The sequence below is a fragment of the Aplysia californica genome, unplaced genomic scaffold, assembly GCF_000002075.1.
Source record: "Aplysia californica isolate F4 #8 unplaced genomic scaffold, AplCal3.0 scaffold00237, whole genome shotgun sequence".
Lineage (NCBI taxonomy): Eukaryota > Metazoa > Mollusca > Gastropoda > Aplysiida > Aplysiidae > Aplysia > Aplysia californica.
In genome coordinates, this window is record NW_004797507.1 from 694257 (window position 1) to 716413 (window position 22157).

Genomic DNA, 22157 nt, shown 5'->3' on the forward strand with positions numbered 1-22157 from the left:
CACGGTGGAAGCCTGTATGAGCCAGTAAAACTTTAACCCTCATCCTGCGGGAGCCGGGTTTATGTAGCCCGATAAGCCTATTTCGGCACCTCGCCTGCGTTCTGGTCCCGAGTCAGTGTAGCTCCTGGCTCAGCGCACGCGCAGCGTGCATCCTCTTACGTGTCATTCGGGTCCCAAGTCGGATCCCCATTCACGCAGGTCAAGTGTGTGTGCGTCAGTCTGCTTGAGTTTGTGTGTGTTTGTGGCCTTCTTCTAGAACCACCTGCGTTGGTTCGTAATCGAGGCATACGTCTCATTCAAAACATGCCAAGTTGATAGCTCTAGATGTGCGTCCAATGAAATTATAGAAGAAATTGACCCACTTAGACATGAGGAGCTCGAAAGGATAGTCAGGAAACAAGACTTCCATTTTTCTATACCAAATATTTCAAATGAGCTTGATTTTGTATGAAATGATACTACCTGATAAAAGATGAGCTAGTTTAATAGTTTTGAATACCCTTGTGCAGGTACAAAGAACAATTTGAGTGTAAAACATTCGGAAATTGACCTAAATTATCCCTTTTCGAACCTCAGGTCATTCATAACAACAAGAGCGTCCAGAAAGGTTATTCAAATGGGCGTAACTACTCGTAATGTCTTATCAGCTTGTGAGAGGGGGTTATTCATGTGTTTGTAACACTTTATAAATAGAATACTATGAAGGATAGAGCGTTATTTTCATCATCAGTTAACACACTCCCGCGGTATTCATGGCGAAAACACACGTTTCCCGGCGCGCGCGCTGTACACCAACAGTACACACTGAGTGACCCCGGCGGCCTGCCCGGCGAGTCCGACGTAATCGGTTGCTGATAAGATACGCATCTGGGCACAGATGCAGAATAAGAGTTAAGGATGAAGAGAAGCCGTAGTTGTTTGCGCTGTTCCATCAGGTCAGGCAACAGCATCTGGACTACATCTTACATCCTGTGAAGACGAGGCATACGTCTGATTAGGCAAATGCTTGTCAGAAAACATCTTGCATCTCTTCGTGTACTGCATAATTGAGTTCCTTGCTTTTTATTTCCATACAACTGATTTATACAGGCTTTACAAAAAAATTTACAAAATGCAGAGGGCCAAAATAAATTATTTTTCTTTAAAGGATTGGAAAAGAATAGCTCAAAATGTGTGTGTGTGTGTGTGTGTGTGTGTGTGAAAAACAGCAGAGAGAGAGAGAGAGAGAGGAGAGAGGAGAGAGAGGAGAGAGAGGAGAGAGAGGAGAGAGAGGAGAAAGAGGAGAGAGAGGGGAAGGGGGGGGGGGCAAAAAAAGACAGAGAAAGAGAGACAAACAGACACAACGAAAGATCAAAAGAGAGTACCTGCACCATGGGAGACCTGAGAAAGCAGCTCCTGTATCTCCCCCATCAGCATCTGCCAGCCGTTGTACGTGGTTTCCCACTGGATGATGTGGCCTAGGCTGCTCAGGTCTCGCCGAACAGCTGGAAGGAGACAAAACATTCACTACACATGTGCCTGATCGTTGGGTTGACATCTCATTTGACACAAAAGGGTTCTTCCTCTCCCTGCAGCAGCACTACATGGCATTGGACAGAAGGGCGAGAGCCCAGCTGTTGCTGGATCGATAACAACAACTCCCTGCAGCAGCAAACCAATTAGATTGCAGCATTTCGTCAACAACAATCTTGTCCAAAATGGTGGGAACTGAAGTCGCATGAGTGTGATGAGGAACTTTCCCAAACTATATGATGATATTCTTTTCAATGATTTTTTAATCGTATTTTATTTGAGCATGCTGACAATATTAAACTGACGATACTAACTTTATCACAACAAATATGTTGACAGTGTCCACTTTGGATTTATCGATTCAAAATTTGATACCTGATTAAAAAGTAAAAATCAAAAGGTATGTAGAAATCCCGTGTCCTTTTATTCCTCCATCAAAAATGTTTTGTTTAGTTTTAGGTTTTAGTAAGAGTTTTACAGCACTTGCAACACAATAAGGTCTTACAAGTGCCGAAGAGTAAACGTGTTACAAGAGAGAAAAATACATAAAAAAGGAGAGATAAGGATGATAGATGTTTGATTGGAAAGAAGGAGTAAACCACACCAGAGTACCTGCCAACCACCCACATGTATTATGTGTTGTTGGTACAGATCCAGTGTTATGTAGGCTTTCACCCTTCTAATTTAAAATGTAAATAATATCTTTCATACCCCTCGACTAAGATTGGTATTCAAAAATAAAAACCCACAAATACCTACCAGTGATACCTTCCAACCACCCACAAAACTGAGTGTATCTAATTTTTTAAAAACCAAAACAAACAAATAAACAAAACAAGAAAGTTCAGCAGAAGTGAGAACAAGATAATGAAAGCACCAAGAAGTTTCAAACACACAAGTTAAAAGCTATGTCAAACTTAGATGGAGTTTTGTTTTGGCGCTTGCAACTGCATACGGTCATATGAGCGCGGGACACATTAAACGTCAGTTGGTAGGAAATTTTAAATTTTGCGCGGGTGGCAGCCGAAGCCTACTTTTATCAACTTAGGACCACCACAGGATCCTTAATGTGCGCGACTTACTCACTGGACCTCTGAGATTTTTCTCCCTTATCCGAGAAGGTAAGGTTTTAGTGCCTAAGAACAGGGGTGTGGGCTGAAAGACAGCAGTAAGAAAAGAAAGAGCCAAGAAGTAGCAGTAGAAAGGCTGCAGAAAGGGTCAGGAGCCTAGAGGAGGGGGCAAAGGAGGTGACAAGGTGGGGACAGAAAGTGGAGATGAAAGCAGACGACAGAACATTGTTAGAGAGCAGGAAAGAAGGTGAAAGGAAAACATTTTAGAGAAGAAAATTTTCCATCACTTTCCGGCTTCATACCCGGGACCTATTGAATGAGAGGCAAACACCATAACCTCTCGGCCACGAGAGCCCACTTTTGATGATTTTATAGTCATTGTATTGACAAGACTTACTTGATGGATTCATCACTCTTCCTTTGCTGCTTCTCTCTATTGCAAAGTCACCTGATGATGGAAGCAAATTTTAACTCAGAATAAGTGCAACGAGAAAGGGCAGGGAAGAAAAAAAATAATTTTTCAGCTAAATTTATGGCACTTGCAACATAATATGGTTGTAAGTGCTGAAGATTAGCAGTGGACCAGAGGATAACAAACACAAAAAAGAAGGAGAGATAAGGACGACAGATGTTTAACAGGTAACTCATGAAAACAGCTTAATGTGAATGTTAACTTTGTTCTATCCTGCAAATCTTAACAGGAGTTATTAAGACGTTCCGTTCTAAATAGGAAGGCAAATTATCTGTTGAGGAGTGACTGATCTGTCACAGGCAGTATGAGATATTGATGATCGAGTGAATTTATAAATTCGAAAATGGGTGGGATATCTACCAGTGATGAAGTGACCTTGTGTTTCACATTAGATAGGATAGTGTGTGAACCAATGATGCAGCGGTCACTTACTATTCTGAAATTGCTGCTTATTCCTCCTCAAGACTGATCTGCTTCAGGCAGTGTAAGACAATTGATGATCCAGTGACTCTATGTTAAAATATGGGTGGGATATTTACCAGTGATGAGGTGACCTTCTGTTTTACAATGGATGGTATGTTCACTCTTTCAGGATGAAGTAGACACACTGGCCCGATCAACAGTAAACCAAAAGGTAATGTATCCGTACATTTCGAACCATCATACACAAAAAGGAAACAAATTTACCTTTTTCAAAGTATGTATCTTGTTGCATGCCTTTTAAAGTTTCAAATAAAGAAAACAAAATCATAAAATCTATTTGAATAATGAAATTACGTCTCAAAACAGCATATCTGCCAGCGTTGTTGAATAACCAGAATGTGCATCTTCAATGGATAAACCAATGGTACAGTGGTCACTTAGAGTTCTTAAATGGCTGCTTGTTCCTCCTCAAGACACAGATATGTTACAGGCAGTGTGAGATAATTGATGATCCAGTGACTTTGTGTTCGAAAATGGGTGGGATATTTACCCATGATGAGATGAGCTTCTGTTTCATAATGGACAGGACAGTGTGTTCACAAATGGTGCAGCGGTCATTTACTGTTCTTGTTTTGTTTTGTTTTGGTGTTTTACGGCGCTCGCAACAGCAAAAAGTCATACGAACAAGTTGGACACATTAAACATTGTCAGTTTGGTGGGAGTTAATTTTTTAATTTTGCCCAGGTGGAAGCCAAAGACTGCTCTTATCGATTTTAAACCACAAAAGGATCTTTAATGTGCGCAACTTGCACACAGAACCTCTGAAAAAGTGGAGATGAAAGCAGATAACAGAACATGGTTAGAGAGCAGGAAAGGAGGTGAAAGGAGTAAACTTTAAAGAAGAAAATGTTCTATCCTTGTCAGATTTTGAACCTTGGACCCACTGAATGAGACGTGAACACCTTAACCTCTAGACCACCAGATCCCCCACTTACTGTTCTGAAATGGCTGCTTGTTCCTCCTCAAGACAAAGACGCCTTTCTCCTCCGTGGTTTGCAGGTCAGAGGAGCGGTTGTTGTCCAGTAGCTCTGTGTACTGACCCAGCTGGTGCATGCACTTCTTGACCTGAGGAGACCGCCGGCATCTTGAGAGGTTAGAAACATTGCCTCCTTTCTAATCGCTACCTTAGCATTATAAAGTTCTATCAGACATTTTTTACCATTTTGAGTTACAAAGACATGAGGTCAGAAACCAAGAGTTCTATCTGCTGTATCAAAATCGTAAGATGATTACGAGTCGTTATCAAGATTTCAAAGAATTGATTTCGAAAAAGCTTGGCATGCTGTGAAACTCAAAATTTTTAACATCAAATTTCTCAAAACAAGGTACTGAGCAGATAGAACTTTGTAATTCTTGGGTAGCGTAATGTCATGCTGCTCGGTTATCTGCGTTTAATTATGAAAACACAGCCTTTCAAACATGATCCTGTAGGTCATCGCAGTTGCAGTTTACAAAAGTTTTTGTCTTTCTGAAATCATCCTGCTACATCATCTGTGTCCACATTTTTAGCAATCATTCTAACAGTATGCTGTCAAGCAAACCAAAACATAAATCATGAAAAAACAGTCAGGGAAAAGCTAGTCAAACTTGAGTCAACGCCCAGCGCTGTCTTTCCTTCAAATGCTAACATATCTACCAATAGTGGCACCATATTATGTAAATAAAGGAAAAACAATTCAAAGTAACAGCTATTGCATACAATCCTCTCTTCCACCCTCCATCACTGCCCATTGGCCAACAAATCGTTTCTCCTTTCATTTGAGAGGTATTTTCTATTCACCTGTTGAGCACTGTGGCCCCCGGCCCGAGCCAATGAGATGTTCAGCTGAGTGAAGCAGACAAAGTCAAGAGGAAACCAGTTCCGGGCTGAATCGTAAAGCATGGCCAGACCCTCGCTGCCGCTCTGAGGGGAAAAAAACCCACAAACATAAAAAAAATACACACAAGCACATATTATAACTACATATTAAGTGATACATCGCGGTGAAAACAGACGTTCATCAAAAGAAAGACATCAAATAAAAACAGCATTTTTTCAGCCCACTTGGCAATTTTTATCGAATTTTTGCTATTTTACCTGATTCCTGTTAGGTCCATCAAAAAACACATTTCTGTCCGACTTTTACTGAAAAACACTGATTTCATTATAAAGAATGTAAATTTGCAGTTTCCAAGGACTCTTGAGCCTTGGAAGTCACCAAACTTAGGCAGCCATTTTTTCCACTAATTTTTACATTTAAAACCCAGCAACCCCCACCTCTGTCAACCTGAAATGTGTCAACTTCTAGTCAAGATAGATGGGTATATTTCTTCACCGAAAGCAAAACAAAAGAACAAGGTTTAAGAAGATGAGATTAACTCCACATGCCTAAAAATTGGCGAGCGCCAGATTCCAACTTGTCGTGACACACATATGTATAAATATTCGCACTACATGAACATGGCCAGACCGATTATTTCTCTCTGCCAGAGAAAAACATACACACATAATAAATATACACACACAAAACGCTGTAAACACACACACACTTATGCACACACACTATAAATACCTACAGTTTTTGTTTCGGCCACAGTAGCCCAAATATGCACTTACCCTATTTAGGCTATGTGGCCCATATATTATGGCAACCAACCCCGGATCAACTTACTTAGGCTATGCTATCGCTACCCTGGCCAACATAACCAAACATAAACTCGACCCAGGAGCCTCAAAGGCTTGTAATTCTTTGTCTATAATCTAGATACAGTCTCCTACGTCTTAGCCTCTTAGCGTCACTGCTGCTGGGTAGAATCCATATGCATAATGTGACAGTTCAGACCACTTATGAGACAGAACTGCCTGTTTCCCGAGCTTTAATACTGACAACTGAATTATTTCCAGTAAAATTTGTACATTTTTAGTGTTTTTAACTTCTTCAACCTCCATTGCTCACACTCATAATGGATGAAAGAGAAAATGGTTACAAATAGAAGCAATAAAGTTCAAATGACGTGCCATACTTACTTTTTCCCACATCATGTTTGCAATAAATTCCCACTTGAGGAGCTTCCATGTGATTTTGTAAATTATCTGGGGGGTAAAAAAAAGATTTAATTGCATGAATGATACAGGGCCGGTAGCTCAACAGGTATGGTGTTCTCCTGACAATCCTAGGATGTGAAAATTAAGTATATTTCAGTTTGGTAAAAGTTTTGGGGTTTTTTTTTTGGTAAGTGGCTTACGGCGTTCGCAATTGCATAGGGTCATATGAGTGCATGGGACACATTAAACATTTTCAGTAGGTAGGAAATTTTGAATTTTGCCCAGGTACGGCCAAAGCCTACTCTTACCGAATTTGGACCACCAAGGGATCTTTAATGTGTGCAACTTGTACACAGGAGCTCCGAGATTTTCCGCCCTTCACCGAGAAGGCTATGAGTTAGACCTTACATGCCATAAGATCAGGGATGTGGCTGTAAGACAGCAGTAATAAGGAGCTAAGGAGTAGAAGTAGAAAGGCCGCAGAAAGAGTCAGGAGCCCAGAGGAGGGTAAAAGTAAAATGGCGCTCATAACTGTAAAAACGTCATATGATCAAATGGAATACAAATTGGTTCTATTCACGTCAGTTCACAGTACAGTTTGGTTTTTACTTTGCGAGTCAGAGCGGTTGAAGTGTCTAAAAATACATCGTAAAAATTTCAGTCTTAAAAAACAGTCAGTTTACTTTTTTTTTTTTTAAATAACACTGTCTACATTTGGAATAAAGACAAATGATCTTTATAAAATAGAGAATTCTAATGGGATCAACAATTGAGAACAAAGTCTTTAAATTAGTGCATTTAATTTATTTTCTTTGGGTCTCTCCACAGTCTGGACAAACTATTAGGATATATCTAATCTTAAAGTAAGTGTATGAGTTTCATGCCTCTCTCAATACTATTAGGTTATTTAAGACTTCTCAGGCCGGGTGTACCATGTGACTCACAACACATGTAGCCTCTCATGAGTAAGAAAACATGTACCTCATGACCCCAGATATGTAAACCACAAGACCCAAACTCACAGCACAGGTGCCCTAAGCAGACAAAACCCATTTTTTTTTCCATTCACAGCAGGATCGAGATAAATAGGCTTTTTTTTGTCAGCGTAACCATTTAAAAAACAAGTTCTTCCAAAATTTGAATTTTAACTTGTTCAAAAACTAGTCACAGTATCACTTTGTTTTTTACACACAAGTAGGGTAACACAACACCTATAGAGGCATATCTCTTCTCAGCCATGTGGGGAAAATGTATGCAAAAATCCTAGAGCGACGTACTCCCGCAAAAACCGAACATCTTCTAAGTGACGCCCAATTTGGCTTTAGAAAAGGAAGAGGGTGCACTGATGCAATCTTCGCACTCCGACAACTGTGTGAGAGGGCTTTGGAATACGACAAAGATCACCACCTCGTATTTGTGGATCAAGAAAAAGCCTTTGATCGAGTAAATAGAAACAAGCTATGGAAGATCTTAGAGCAGTACGACATCAAGGGACAACTGCTAGACAACATCAGGGCTATCTATGCCAACAGCAGAAGCGCTGTCCAAACTACCAGTGGAACATCGGACTGGTTTCCAGTAACATCCGGAGTGAGACAGGGCTGCAATCTCTCCCCTCTGCTCTTCGTGATCAACATGGACCAGATAACAAAAGAGGCCAATCCAGACCCAGAGGCACTCAACGAACTCATGTTTGCAGATGACCTGGCAATGATTAACAACAAGACTCAGCTACAGGAGCATATAAACCAACTAAATGCGAGCTGCGAAAAATATGACATGAAGATCAGTATAAGCAAGACCGAAGTCATGACAATTAGCAGGAGACCAGGTAAAGTGGATATCAACATCAATGGATCCCAACTAAAACAAAGCACAGAATTCAAATACTTGGGCAGCATTTTCACAGAAAATGGAAAATTAGATCGAGCGATAGAGACTAGATGCCAGAGAGCCAACGCAGTCAGCTACCAACTGGGCCCTCTCCTGAAACATCCCAATATCCCCATGAGCACCAAGGCGAAGCTCATCAACGCCATTTTCCTTCCAACGCTCACATATCAGTGCCAGACATGGACTCTAACAAAAGCCCTAGAGAGGAAACTGGTCACATGCGAGATGAAATGCTTAAGAAGAGCGGTCAACAAAACAAGAAAAGACAAAATTAAAAATGAAGTCATAAGGGACACCGTGGGAGCAACACCAGTCCTACCACACATTGAAAAACAAAAGGTCAAGTGGTTCGGACACCTCACGCAGATGCCCTCAAACCATCCAGCTCTGAGAGCATACAACATTAAATATTCTGGATGGAGAGCCAGAGGAAGACCAAGGCGACGATGGAGTGAATCTGTGGCAGACACCCTTAAAGATCATGGGATGTCCCTCCTACAGGCCACACAACTTGCTGCAGACAGACACCTGTGTCTCCCCGCGACACCCCAGGGTACAAGCGGAAGAAAAAAGTAAAAGTAAAGTAAAGTAAAGTAGGGTAACTAACTGACCAGGCTTTCAATTTAGCTAACAAAAAAATTTGGAGCCAAAAATGAAAAAAGGCGTTTTTGTCAGCTTACGGCAGAGCAAGTACTACTACACAACCAACATGTGCGCCCAAGACTAAACATTACAGTCCCCACCTCTGTGTTGCCCAGCGAGTCCTCCTGGAAGAAAGCCAGCAGGGCTGACAGGCAGGAGTAGACACAGTAGTGGGCAGTGGAGGCCAGGTCCTGGGGAGGGAAAAATCTCATCTCAAACAGTGATGTACAATACAAAGTCCTTCCAACATTTTTAAAAGGAACAAAGCATTCGTCATGAAAAGAAAAAAGAAGCAAAGTGGGGGCTTGCAGGACAGGATGATTGAGAGAGTGCTTAAGGCCAGAGGTCTAGTGGAGGTCTTGTGAACACATCAGAGAACGTGAAATATTTTATCACGTCATTCTTAAAAAGTCATTAAAACATTTCTATTCATAACAGGTTCATTTATGCATTTGAAATATATTATTTACCTTGGCAAAGATAAAAACCAGTAATAAAAAAAATAGTCAAAGATTGAAAAACAATTTGTAAGAGCTTCATTAGCTATATCTGTCTGGAGCTGAGATAACACACCAATAACAATCCTTCAAAATCATCAAAGCAATAGTTCACCATCCTCACCTCCGCTCACTGTTTCACTGGGTCTGGATTCGGATCAGATCTTTTAAATTGATTTGATGAAAAAATTGCCTACTATACTGTCCAAAACACTGATACTATCAAGTCTGAAACTGTCACTTTTGAAAGCAGTAATCAAAGATTTTAACTGGCTGGACAGACCCAAAACATCAATACTCCATCATCTTTGTAGATCAAAAGTTTACTGAATTTCTAATACTTAAAATAGATTGAAAGTGCACTCAATAAACTTCAAATAACAGAAAGTACACTGAGCAAGTAACTTTGCGATATCAATTCTGAAATTGACAGCCACTGTCTGAAAGGGCGCAAGGCAAAGAAACGAAAGGACACAGTACTTAAGTATTCTTATGTAATGGCTAAATAAATAGTATACACTGGGTGACAACAATTTCATGCCACTCTCTGACAAACTTCTTTTTTTTTTTTACAGTAGAGGGTTCTACGGCACTCGCAACTGCATAAGGTCATATGAGCACCAAAGGGCGGATGTCAACAGAGAAGTCTTTACAGGGAATCAGACTTAGACTGCTCACCTCTCTAGCTTCAACAGCACAAGGTCTGCTTCGATTATCAAGGCACCACAAAATAGCAGGTCACAAGAGAGTGACAAACATACAAAAGAAGTAGAGGAAAATGACAATAGTAAGGATCAGGAAAGAAAAAGCAGCAGTTCCCTGTTGTAGATCAGGCAGTTATGAGCGTGACATGAATCAGCCCATTTACAATTCTACTATGCTTGAACGAGAAATGTTCCCCCTTTGGGAATGGCCTAAAGACACTTCAGTCAGTGGCACTGCCGCGGGGGGTGTCTGACAAACAAAAACACTCACAGGGAAATATGGCACAAAAAATAAAACACACGCACACACACACAGAGAGCCACATACCGACTTCCCAGAGAAAGGTTCCGTCTCCAACAAATCCAGCAACACGTTGAAGACTCCCAGCTGTAGCGCCAGGTTGCCCATAATGTGGGCCCGACTCAGTGCTTTTGCTGCCGTTCCACCGGACTCCCCTCCCGCCCCAGACGCCTCCTTACACTGCTCTACCTCTGCGTTTATGTACAGAAGGATAGCACAGCCCAGTAAGATGGGGGAGTGCACGGGTTCGGAGCCTATCATGGACACGGCTTTATCAAGTTTCTGAGAAAGACAGTTAAAGAATAAAATAGGAAATCCTCTTGATAACAGTCCTGAGTCATTCAGTGCCTGGAAAAAGCTAGACAGACAGAAGCAACAGAGGGAAAGAATAGAGGTATGACGTACCAATGGCGCCCTCCAACCACAAACAAGATTTTGGATGAAAGAACCAATGGATGCATCAAAGAATGAATAAATGAAGGAATGAGAGAGAGAGAATGCTTTAAGGAGCATGGTTGTTTCAGCAAGTCTAATGCGTATTCATTAATGTCCTGCCTCGTGTGTATGTGTGAGTGCATCTAGCCTTTGTAACATACACTGCCATTGTAAATAACCAAGACAAATTTCTCCCTGTGAGATGAATAAAGATTGTCATTGTCGTTGTCATGAATTTCAAAAATGAAAGTAAGGGAAAAAGCACATTAAAAAAAGGTAAAAATGTAGAACAAGCAGAGTTTTTAAGCTAATGCTCACACATAGACACTGAACTAGTCCTCTCAAAGCACAGCACCTGAACTTACAAACCACCCGAGGGGAAATAAGTCAGTCATACAAACAGAAATTCTGACCCCCCTCCACCAGATAAAAAAAAAAGAAACCGTTCAAAGCTAGGATCTCAACAACTTGTAGTTTAATTTCTTCAGACTCCTTACTCCTTTCTTCGCGGCATTGAACAAAACAAAAGTCTAAGAATAAGACAAATAATAATTGACGGCAATGAACATAAATCTTTCAAAACCCTCATCAAATAATTTAGCACTATTAGGAGGCAGGCTACTTTGGACCTGCATATCAGGGCCAACCCTGCCAGAATGGGATACAGCATGCCAGCAGACTAAAGGAGATGGTTAATAAAATTACTTCCCCACTTGGAAATCAAACACATTTTTACATGCAGCAGTGAAGGGCCAAACCAACCCATCTGAGACACGAGTCAAGTCAAAAGGACGAAACTATAATCATTTTGTTTGGCAAACAACATGCCACTAAATGTGTGTACTTACCTCAAGGTTGGCAGAATCACACAAGATGACATGGTCTGACAGGCTGGGGAATAGAATAATGACAGGACCAGTTCTAAGCCCTTTACAACAGTTCACACAATCCCACAAACATAGGTCTACAGTTATTACAATTATCCCAAATGAGGAGAAAAATACTGAGAACTATCTTGAAGCAAACGTTCATAACACCACATTCAACAATTTATTAGACTTACAAAACATAATTACCTCAACTTTCAATCCCTCATATCAACAACTTGAGTCTTCATACAATTCCCACAAATGTCTCAGACAATACCTATAAAGTTGACACAAGATAAAAGGGAATTTAAAAAAAAAAGAATATGCCAAAGTACTGTTGCCGTATGGCGTATTCTTTAGTTTTTTTTTACTTCCCTTCTATCTTACTATTGTTGCTGTTGTAAAATAAAAAAAAGAAACTCCGTATGCCCAAGCATTAAAGGATGTGTAAAAAAACATTTGAGCTACTAATTTGTCATGCTCCACTTGATTCTCCATCCTCTTTGACCAAAAACTTCCATTACAATAAAACACTTACTTGTTTTCCTCTTTAGCAGTCAGAGCGTTCATAATGTCAAGTCCTTCTAGCAGGACTAAAATTTCCAAGAACCTGTAGACACAAAAATAATTCTGATCACAATTTGTTCAAGACTGGTCACCTACTGCACCCTTTTCTATTATTTGAGCTCTAGAGAAGCTCATCGATGACAATAATGCTTTTCTAAATTATTGAAACTTTTTTCAGCCCCCCATCAACACAATAATTCTCATTTATGAGGCAGGCTGCCGCAACCCTGCCTGACAGAGTCATTCGGGCTGAGTGGGATACAGCATCCCAGCTGACAGAAGGTAGATGCTCCATAAAACAACTACCCTACTCCGGAACCAAGCTCACTTCTTTTGTAAGCAACAGTGGAAAGCCTAACAATTACATCACACACAGTCCAGCTATTACAAAGTTTGAAAAAAAAAAGGAGCCAGACAGACAGACAGATGCCACCAAGGGAAAGAAGGGAGGCAAAAGATACAAATGATGTGTTGCTCTCATTCACTGTATTTTCCTAAAGGAAAGCATTTGTTGTAAAATTTATATACCCATCACAAGCATGGCATTGAAAGCAGACTCCAAAAACCTTAAGTGAGTCAAGAAAATGAGGAAAAAGAAGAGATTAGAAAAAACTTGTAACTCCTCAAGGACAGCTTTCGTGAACACTTCAAAAATGAAAGATCTATCCACAACACAGCCTTACATCTGCAGCATATAGAGTCGAAGTTCTCTTAATTGTCCAGCCATTGTCAAGGAGGAAAAGCAGCCATCATAGACAGGTGGGCGACATCATACACAGTGTCATTACAATGTTAAAAATTGCAAGTTGGAAATAGAAAGTGGCTGTTTGTACAGGTGATTGTCAAATACATGTGGCTGTGAGAGCAGGTTCAACTGTATTATTCAGTGCTTCCACCAGCTGAAGCTGAAAAGTAAGGAAAATTCTGCGGGGAGTCTGGGGGCCGCAAAGGCCCCCAGCAGGGTACAGGGACAGAGTCCCAGTGGGGGTTCAGGAGGCGAAGCCCCTGAAGAAATTGAAATTTAGTGCTATTAGAGGGTTAAAAATGGCAATTGGGAGCCTGTTTGAAGAGAATGCCTGCAACCCATAACATTTATTAATTCCCCAATATTTTGACTTGTTTGATTTTTTCACCTACATATCTTTCCATTGCTGGCAATGTTTAAAAGCAGGTTCCCCTTCCATTGCTACTATAATTCAATTAATTTTTCATTGCACGATTGATAGAAGGCAAACCTGGGTATAATGAAAAGATATGCATCTTCACAATACAGTTACCCAGGGTATACCTTAATTTTCCACAATTTTCACTTCTGAATGTTGCATGTCACAACCTCGGAACACCACTTCAAATTAGATCTATTCTTGATTTTAGTAGATTTAGCATAAAAAGATCACAAGTCAATTTACTTGATCAACGCCCATATTTTGATAAGCCGCAGCAACAATCCGAAGATAGACAGACGGAATGAGTGAATGATAAAAAGGAGGAAATTGACACAAAAAGTTTACCAGATTTTCATCAATCTGCAGGTAAAAATGTACTGCCGACCAACCCGCAAAGAACGCATGAGGCATAGCGGAATAATGGCGGATTGCAGAAAATGATCAATCTGGCAGGTCTCTATAACATTAACTTATTGCCGAGAGAATTACCGTAAATATCCGTAGCTTATACAAGACGATACGAAGAATTTTAGTAGAAATCTAGTTCAATGTTGTCGCAGTTTTTTTTACGAAGAGAATAGATAATGATGGAGGAACAAGTACAGAACTGGCAGAAAGTATGGATTTCCGTAAAAATACGGAAGAGTGGAAGCACCGATTATCAACTGTATTATTATCATTTTCTACACGTCAGCAAAGATCAACAAATTTTTACCCAAAAAAAACGAAAAAAAAAGGGGGTGGGAGAAATACTCAACGCCTATTTATTTATCCCAGCAACTAAAAAAAAAAAAATTCTAAAATAGACATCTCCAAGCATCCCTTTACCATCTCTATCACACGACACAAAATCAAATAGCTAAAAGCACATTAAACTAAATTCTTAAAGCACATACTCATACGTACCCAATTCTGAGCACCAGTTTCTCCATATGTATATCAATAAGATGCTTGTAGTCTTGTCCCCAGCCAAAGCCATGTTTCTGCCAAAGAAATAAATTAGTGAACATTACGCATAAAAGTTACAAATGATGTTAACAGAAACAGATAAACCTTTTTATTTTTTTTGTTTTAGTAGAGATTTTACTTATACTACTAGAGATTTTACGGCGCTCGCAGCAGCATAAGGTAATATGAGCGCCAAGGTTTGGATGTCAAAAGGGAAGTCCTTACAGGGAATCAGGCTCACTTTGCCCACTTCTCTAGCTTCAACAGCACGAAGTCTGCTTCGACTATCAAGGCACCCAGGAAATAGCAGGTCACAAGAGTGTGACAAACATACAAAAGAAGTAGAGGAAAATAAATTAGTGAACATTACGCATAAAAGTTACAAATGATGTTAACAGAAACAGATAAACCTTTTTATTTTTTTTGTTTTAGTAGAGATTTTACTTATACTACTAGAGATTTTACGGCGCTCGCAGCAGCATAAGGTAATATGAGCGCCAAGGTTTGGATGTCAAAAGGGAAGTCCTTACAGGGAATCAGGCTCACTTTGCCCACTTCTCTAGCTTCAACAGCATGAAGTCTGCTTCGACTATCAAGGCACCCAGGAAATAGCGGGTCACAAGAGTGTGACAAACATACAAAAGAAGTAGAGGAAAATGACGATAGTAAGGATTAGGAAAGAAAAAGCAGAAGTTCCCTGTTGCTGTTCAGGCACAGTTATGAACATGACATTGATGAATCAGCCCATTTACAATTCTACTGTGCATAAGAACATGTTAATATCCCCTCTTTGGGAAAGGCCTAAAGACACTTCAGTCAGTAGCACCGCCCCACGGGGTAAAACCTTTCTAACAAAGTAAACACAGCATACAGACAGTCTCTCTTCCCACATCACTTCCAAAAGTAAAAGGAGCAGACAAAAGTAAAGGTGTTTGTTTTTTTATTTTAAGCCTTCAAAAATTTATCTTTAATAAACTTGATTCGAGTAGAACCCTTTAAATCCCCCCCCACACACACACACAAACACATGTGTGTAAAAGATAATGAATAGGAGACCACACTCACTCTTTGCCTTGGAGAGAATCACACTCAAACTGCAGCTAAGTGACCACTCCTTTTCAAAGTCCTTGAGGTGAATCATTGCTTTCCTATCTGTCTTTGTTTACATTTTTAGTGCGCATTTATTTAGACGGCTCTTCCTTCTCACAATACCTCCTACAACAATAACAGCAGTGGGCAAATGTAAAGTCCTCGTAGCAGAAGCAGACATTTACGTTAGTGAGAGCAGGTTCAACTGTATTATCATCATGTTCTACACCAGTTGGCAAAGTTGCAATTTTTTATCCCCCCACCCCCTCAAAAAAAAAGTGTGGGGGGGTAAATATACTAATATACTATAATGCCCGTTTATCCTTGTGACTAAAATGATAAAACTCTAATATGGATATTTGCAAGCATCTCGTTAGTGTGTGAGTGTGTGAGTGTGTGTGTGTGTGTGTGTGCGCATGCGTGCTTGTGCCTGTACATGCGTGTGTCCATCCACTCACCTTAAAGCGTACACACAGCTTCAGTAAGGTTGTCACATCCATCTCAAAGTCCTTGTAGTAGATCACCAGCAATTCCAGCAGCTCTGCCTGCTCTTTGAGGTTCTGCATGGCCCAAGCGTTCACTTGGGCACGACCCTAAGGGGGGGGGGGGGAGGAGATAGTTTTAGTAAGAGTTTTGCAGCGCTTTTAACACAATAAGGTCATATAAGTGCTGAAGATTAAAAGTGTCACAAGTGAGTAACAAACACAAGAAAGGAGGAGAGACAAGGATGATAGATGTTCGATAGGAAAGAAGGCACAAATCACACCAGAGCACCTGCCAACCACCCGTGGGCAGGAGATAGAAGACCTCTTAATTTGAGTGAAAAGAAGCACATTGACAGGGTAATGGTTATTTAGTCTTGGGGGAAAAATAGGACTGAGACAGAATTAAAAAAGTGAAAGACAGGAAGTAGGACCTTACAGTGGCACCTTCCAGCCACCGGCAAAGAGGACATTTAGGCACTGAATAATATCTTAGGTGAACAACATCACCAACAACTAAAAAAATGTCAATTCAGCTATAACATTAACAAATTAATTCACAAACAAAAATTGTTTCATTCTATGCAATTCACTATATAAAAAGTGAAGAAAAGAAAACAACAGGATTGAACAAGAAGGAAATACAGACGCCGTATACAGACAAAAGGTTAAAAAACAAAACATATGAGACTCACCATAAGAGGGCCGTTCAGCTCTTTTGTGGGCAGGGGAGCATTGCAAGCAGCGTCAAACTGGTCTATCAGCTGACACATTGAAACAACAAAATAAATTGTCTGTTAGTCTATCAGAAACTAATGCTATTACAATTTATGTATTAAACTTTTAGCATAAGAGAGTACATGCAACTTTTTATTTTCACTTTTTTTCTCGAGCTGGCCCACTGTGCACACTATAACTTTCATTTAAAAAAAAGAAAACAGCAGCAATCTGTTTTTTCCTTCATCTGTAGTTGACTATACAAAAAATATAGCAAGATCATCTGCAAAAGTTTAGATCTTCAAGTTGTGTCCAAAATGTCCACTGGATTCCCATCTTTCTGTGTTCATCTTGATTCCTTTGTTCCTTGTCTTAAATGAAGCTGTTATATGTCTTGGTCCATGCCCCTCCCATGAAATGAGGCCTTTTCTGGCTGGTCCAAATAACACTAACCTGATTGCCATGTCACTCTCCCTGTGTGTGCTCAGCCGTCATCCATACGTCCTGAATATATAGAATAACTTCCCCCATAGACAATCTGCGCTGTCCTGATTGGTTCTATCAGTCATCTATATATTATATTTGTGAAAGTTCATCTATTTGGTCGCCTAAAACTTCCGAACCACTTAACTTTCGAATTTTAAAAAAAATTAACGGTGGTTCAGAATCATTTAAAGGGTGCACAGTTACACTAAGGAGTCCGAAGTAACCGTAGTTTTATTTTCAGTTTTTCATTAGTTTTGTTTAGATCTTATCTTGGGAAAGTCAGTCTTCTAAGACGCCATCGTTAACAAGTGAGGTCTCTGTTCACAAGCAGTGTGCACTGTTTCCACAATGACTTGACGATCAATTCTTTTGTGTCCATTCATTGAATGGGTATCCAGCTAGCTCAAAATATGTTTGATCTTCAGGACCTACCAAGAGAAATTCTATGAAGATAACTAGAACTCTTAGACAGAGATTTTTAGAATAATCCTCTGACCCTCTAAAAAGGAAATTACACTGACCTTTTCACCTAGAAGGCTTTTCTCCAACAACTCATTCAGAAACTTGGCAAAGACATCCTGCAGCAGCCATGAAAAGAAGAAGACAAAGTCGCAAACAATTACTATACAAATCAAGCTTCTAGGAAAAAATACAAAGAGAACACTACAAGACTTACCAAACTGATCTTTTAAATGACCTAAACCAGAGGTGCCCAACATGCTTTTGATGGAGAAACCATGGTTTAAAATTAAAACTAAAAGAAGAAAGAAAAGCTAAACACTAAATTTTAATATCTAAGAATCAGACAAGCAAAATTGAAAAATCTCAGTTTTGGTCTTGAGTGAGGCATGCAATACCTAAAGCAGAACGGTTCACCTCAGCGAGCAAACAGACCAGAGAGAACCACTGCACTTACTTTGTAGGCATGTTCCCCTTCAAACCAGCAGTGCAAGATATGTCGCAGACTGCGCAGAATGTAGAGGCGCTCTCCATAGTAGAAGTCAACTACTTTAAGCAGTAGCGTCTGGGAATGCCGCTCGTGGGTGAGAATATTCTGAAAAAAGAAGGATCAAAATCATATCAACAATCACACTTATTGTACATGTAAAATTGCGTTTAGGGAGGGAGAGAAGGGGGACTGGTAGTGCGTCAGAGTGACAGAAAGGAGGAGAGAGAGAACGAGTGCAGAAATATATAGAGAAGAGTGAGAGAGAGCAAAAGAGACATGGGGGCTCTCGTGGTCTAGAGGTTAAAGTGTTCACCTTTCATTTAAAGGTCCCAGGTTTGAATAAAGGGTAGTCACGGAAAAATTTTTCGATCTAAAATTGTCTCCTTTCCACTCCTTTCCTTCTCTCTTTAAATGTTCTGTCGTCTGCTTTTGTCTCCACTTTCTGCCCCCACCCCCTCCCCTCCTTTGCCCCCTACTCTTTCTGCAGCCTTTCTACTGCTTCTCCTTGGCTCCTTCTTACTGCTGTCTTTCAGCCACACCCGCGATCTTCTGATAAGAAAGATCTACACCTAGCCTTCTTGGACTAGGGCGAAAAATCTCGGAGGTCCCGTGTGCAAGCTGAGCACGCTAAAGATCCCTTGGTGGTCTAAAATCGATAAGAGTAGGCTTTGGCTGCCACCCACGCAAAATTCAAAATTTCCTACCAACTGAAAATGTTTAATATGTCCTACACTCATATGACCTTATGCAGTTGCGAGTGCCGTAAAAATTCTTACTAATACACTCATATGACCTTATGCAGTTGCGAGTGCCGTAAAACACTTACACCCCCCCCCCCCCCCCAAAAAAAAAGGAAACAGACAAAAAGATAGAAACAGGCATATAAAGAGATCTACTTATAACTGCATCAGTACGTTTCATTTTTTTCTTGACATCAATAAAACTTTTATCTCAATTTAACAGCATCAGTCAGAGACATTGCCAAAATTAGTGTGGTGACCAACCAGCCGCACTTTATCCACTGAAGCAGGCACTTGATACAATGACTCATCATGTAGCATTTAAATTTTTAAAATACTACCACACTATGTAAGTTTCCCATAACCATGATGATCACAAGCTTTAGATCAGTAGAACAGCACTTGCTCTTCACCAATCACGATCGGACAAGGACTCAAAATAGAAATAAAAAACACAGGGAAGAGAATGACCTCGGAACATTACAATCACCAGCCTCCTCTCCATTATTAACCTCTCACAACCCTCAGACACCACAAGCCAAAAGAGCAGGCCTCAAACAACAATTCTGCAACATACATTCCAGTAGTTAACCACTGCACAAATTTCACCGATAGCAATAAGTGAATAACAAACTTTCCCAAAAAGAGAAAAAAACAAAACTTACTGTGAGCTCTTTTTGAGAGCCACGAAACTCTGTGAAAAGGAAAGAGCAGAACAAGTCATGGCTCTGAAGTTCATCCAAACCCTGGGAAAGATAAAAACAGTAACAGTGTCATAATTGCCGTCATTATTATCATTACTTTATTTCTATTGCAGAAAATATTGCTACCTAAAGAGTTAAATTTTATAGAGTTCAATTTTATTTGCCACTCACAATCTAATTGTTAGAAAGTGAGAGTAAAAGTGTGTGTGAGCAGTGGTAAAATTGAACTCACCAACAACTGACTCAGCCTGATGACAAACTCTCTGTGTGTAGCCTTCAGCTTCCGCTCCTTCTTCAGAGCTTCTCCTTGTGGGGTGCTGGAAAAAAGTCATAAAGAAACTTCACAATCATTAAGTTAAAACAGAGAAGGTAAACTGAAAGAATAAGCAGGCCGAAAGAGACATTAAGAAGTCATGTGAGCTTTATTGCTTTAAATTGCACGGAGCACACAATACATGTATAATTAGAATTTGATTTTACCTTTGCATTTCAACTTTTCAATACTATTTGTGTAACAGCGCAGTGAAATTAAGCACTAGTCAATTTTGGGGCATCTGGAGTTATTGGTATACTTCCCGGGAAGCTGAGAATGTTTCGGAGTGCTCTATGGTCTGCTGGGGTAATAATATAGTGTAAAGCGCATAGAGCCTGCTGTTGAGCGGGGATATGCGCTATACAAATGTTATCTATTATTATTATTATTATTATTATTAATGGTATCACCTTAAAACTTGTTCTTTTGTCTTGACTTGTTTTAAAAAGTACCCAGCTATCTCGAATAGAAGTTGAGATATTTGCAATTGAAGGAGGTGGTGGTTACCTGGTTATAAGAGGTAAATTTGCTAGAAAATGGCAGCCAAAGATTGGTGACTTCGAAAGTATGGGTGTCCATGGAAACTGCAAATTTACTTCTTTTTTTTTCGCCTTTCATCAACATTTTTCAGTACAATCCATACAGAAAAGGGTTTTTATATTGACATAAAAGGTGTTAAGCCAAACAAAAAAATTGTGCCCTATAGACAGAAAAATTGCAGTTCCTTCCATTTCATTATTCTGACAAGCGTATGATTTCACCACGATGCCATACATGTATATATTTAAGCTAAACAACCCATTAAAACAGTGGGCATGACAGTAGGACTAGGACCCATTACCTTTTATTTATATTACTTTTTATTATAAAGATTTCTCGCCAACGCTATACAATTTTTCTCCTCAAATTTCCCCTATAAGTTAGAAAGAAAGACTACAAAGCACATACCTTTGCTTTTTGTAGAAAGAAAATCCTTGTAAAAGTTTCTCTTTGTTCTTGTTGAGTTCCCTCTCAATATACTCCTGAGGGGAAGATTGTTCAAAATACCGAGGTAAATGTTAGGGTCATAAAACAGTACTGCCCAACAAAAACTTTCAAAATAAAAACTGAGTTACCATGAAGGGAAATATACAGGAAAATCATTGTGACAGTGTCAGTAAACAAAACGACAGACATTTTTAAAGCAAATCACAATAAAAAGATTAAGAAATCAATAAAGCACAAACTGAAGGCCAGCAAAATAATGAAGTTATTCTTTTCAACAGACATCTAAACATGTAAGAGTTTTATTTTCACATCAAAACTGCTTGATTGAAAGAAAAAAAGAAAAGAAAAAAAAGGGAAAAAAAGAAAAAGAAAAAGAAAAAAAAATTTAATTGTGTAGTGTACCTGTGGACGAAGGCAACCTGTGCCACTGATGACCTGCCACAGCTGTCTGTTGCCAAAACTGTAAAAATAAAGAGATACATGTATGTAAAACAAACATTTGGTTTAGTTAAAAAAAAAAAAATAATAGATAGCATTTGTATAGCACAAATTCCCACTCAACAGCATGCTCTCTATGCAATTTACAATCTACATTATAATTACCTCAGCAGACCTAATAGCAGAATGACAGTGGCAAGTCGCTAGGAAACGGGTAAAGCACTGTGCAACTGCCACATATCGCTGTATGGTTTAAGGAAGAGTTGTACGGTGAAGTATGACGATGAATTGGTTATATGTTTCATCCAGACACTGGGGCTGTATTGCTCAGGTCCGAGATACTGGATGTGAGTCCTACTGTGAATTCTGAGTTGTAATTTCCTGTGCTGTTTGAATAAAGTGTTGTTCGCTGACGGTTTTTTTGGTTTTGAAAGGTCTTGTTGGTTTTAGAGGAATCTAATATTGTGAGAAAGCTCAAACAGCAGAGCTGGGGTTTAAAAGGTGACTGCCTGGCCCCAGGAATTTTTTAAATAATAAAGTTGATGAGAACAACTCGGGACAGTCAGATTTTCTACGTCACTACATCCTTTGCTCCCTCCATCCTTTCGGAAATCGGTAACACATGCCTAACGTGCTCTCAAGTCTTCTGCTGATGCCACTCCTTGGTC

At 39.8% G+C, this 22157-nt stretch overlaps 1 protein-coding gene across 1 annotated transcript in view; it reads right to left on the bottom strand.

The window, feature by feature from the left end:
• LOC101862041 (nucleoporin NUP188 homolog) overlaps positions 1-22157 on the bottom strand; it is a 63596-nt gene that overhangs the window by 37665 nt on the left and 3774 nt on the right. Inside the window, exons 2-19 of the mRNA XM_005100148.2 lie at positions 21454-21511; positions 21013-21086; positions 19984-20068; positions 19713-19793; positions 18275-18412; positions 17880-17936; positions 16851-16919; positions 16132-16266; positions 14543-14619; positions 12442-12513; positions 11883-11925; positions 10627-10881; positions 9199-9288; positions 6545-6610; positions 5318-5440; positions 4473-4602; positions 2980-3030; positions 1365-1484 (exon numbers count right to left, since the gene is read on the bottom strand). Of these exons, the coding sequence (XP_005100205.2) occupies positions 1365-1484; positions 2980-3030; positions 4473-4602; positions 5318-5440; positions 6545-6610; positions 9199-9288; positions 10627-10881; positions 11883-11925; positions 12442-12513; positions 14543-14619; positions 16132-16266; positions 16851-16919; positions 17880-17936; positions 18275-18412; positions 19713-19793; positions 19984-20068; positions 21013-21086; positions 21454-21511 (1724 nt within the window). The remainder of the gene's footprint in view (positions 1-1364; positions 1485-2979; positions 3031-4472; positions 4603-5317; positions 5441-6544; positions 6611-9198; positions 9289-10626; positions 10882-11882; positions 11926-12441; positions 12514-14542; positions 14620-16131; positions 16267-16850; positions 16920-17879; positions 17937-18274; positions 18413-19712; positions 19794-19983; positions 20069-21012; positions 21087-21453; positions 21512-22157) is intronic.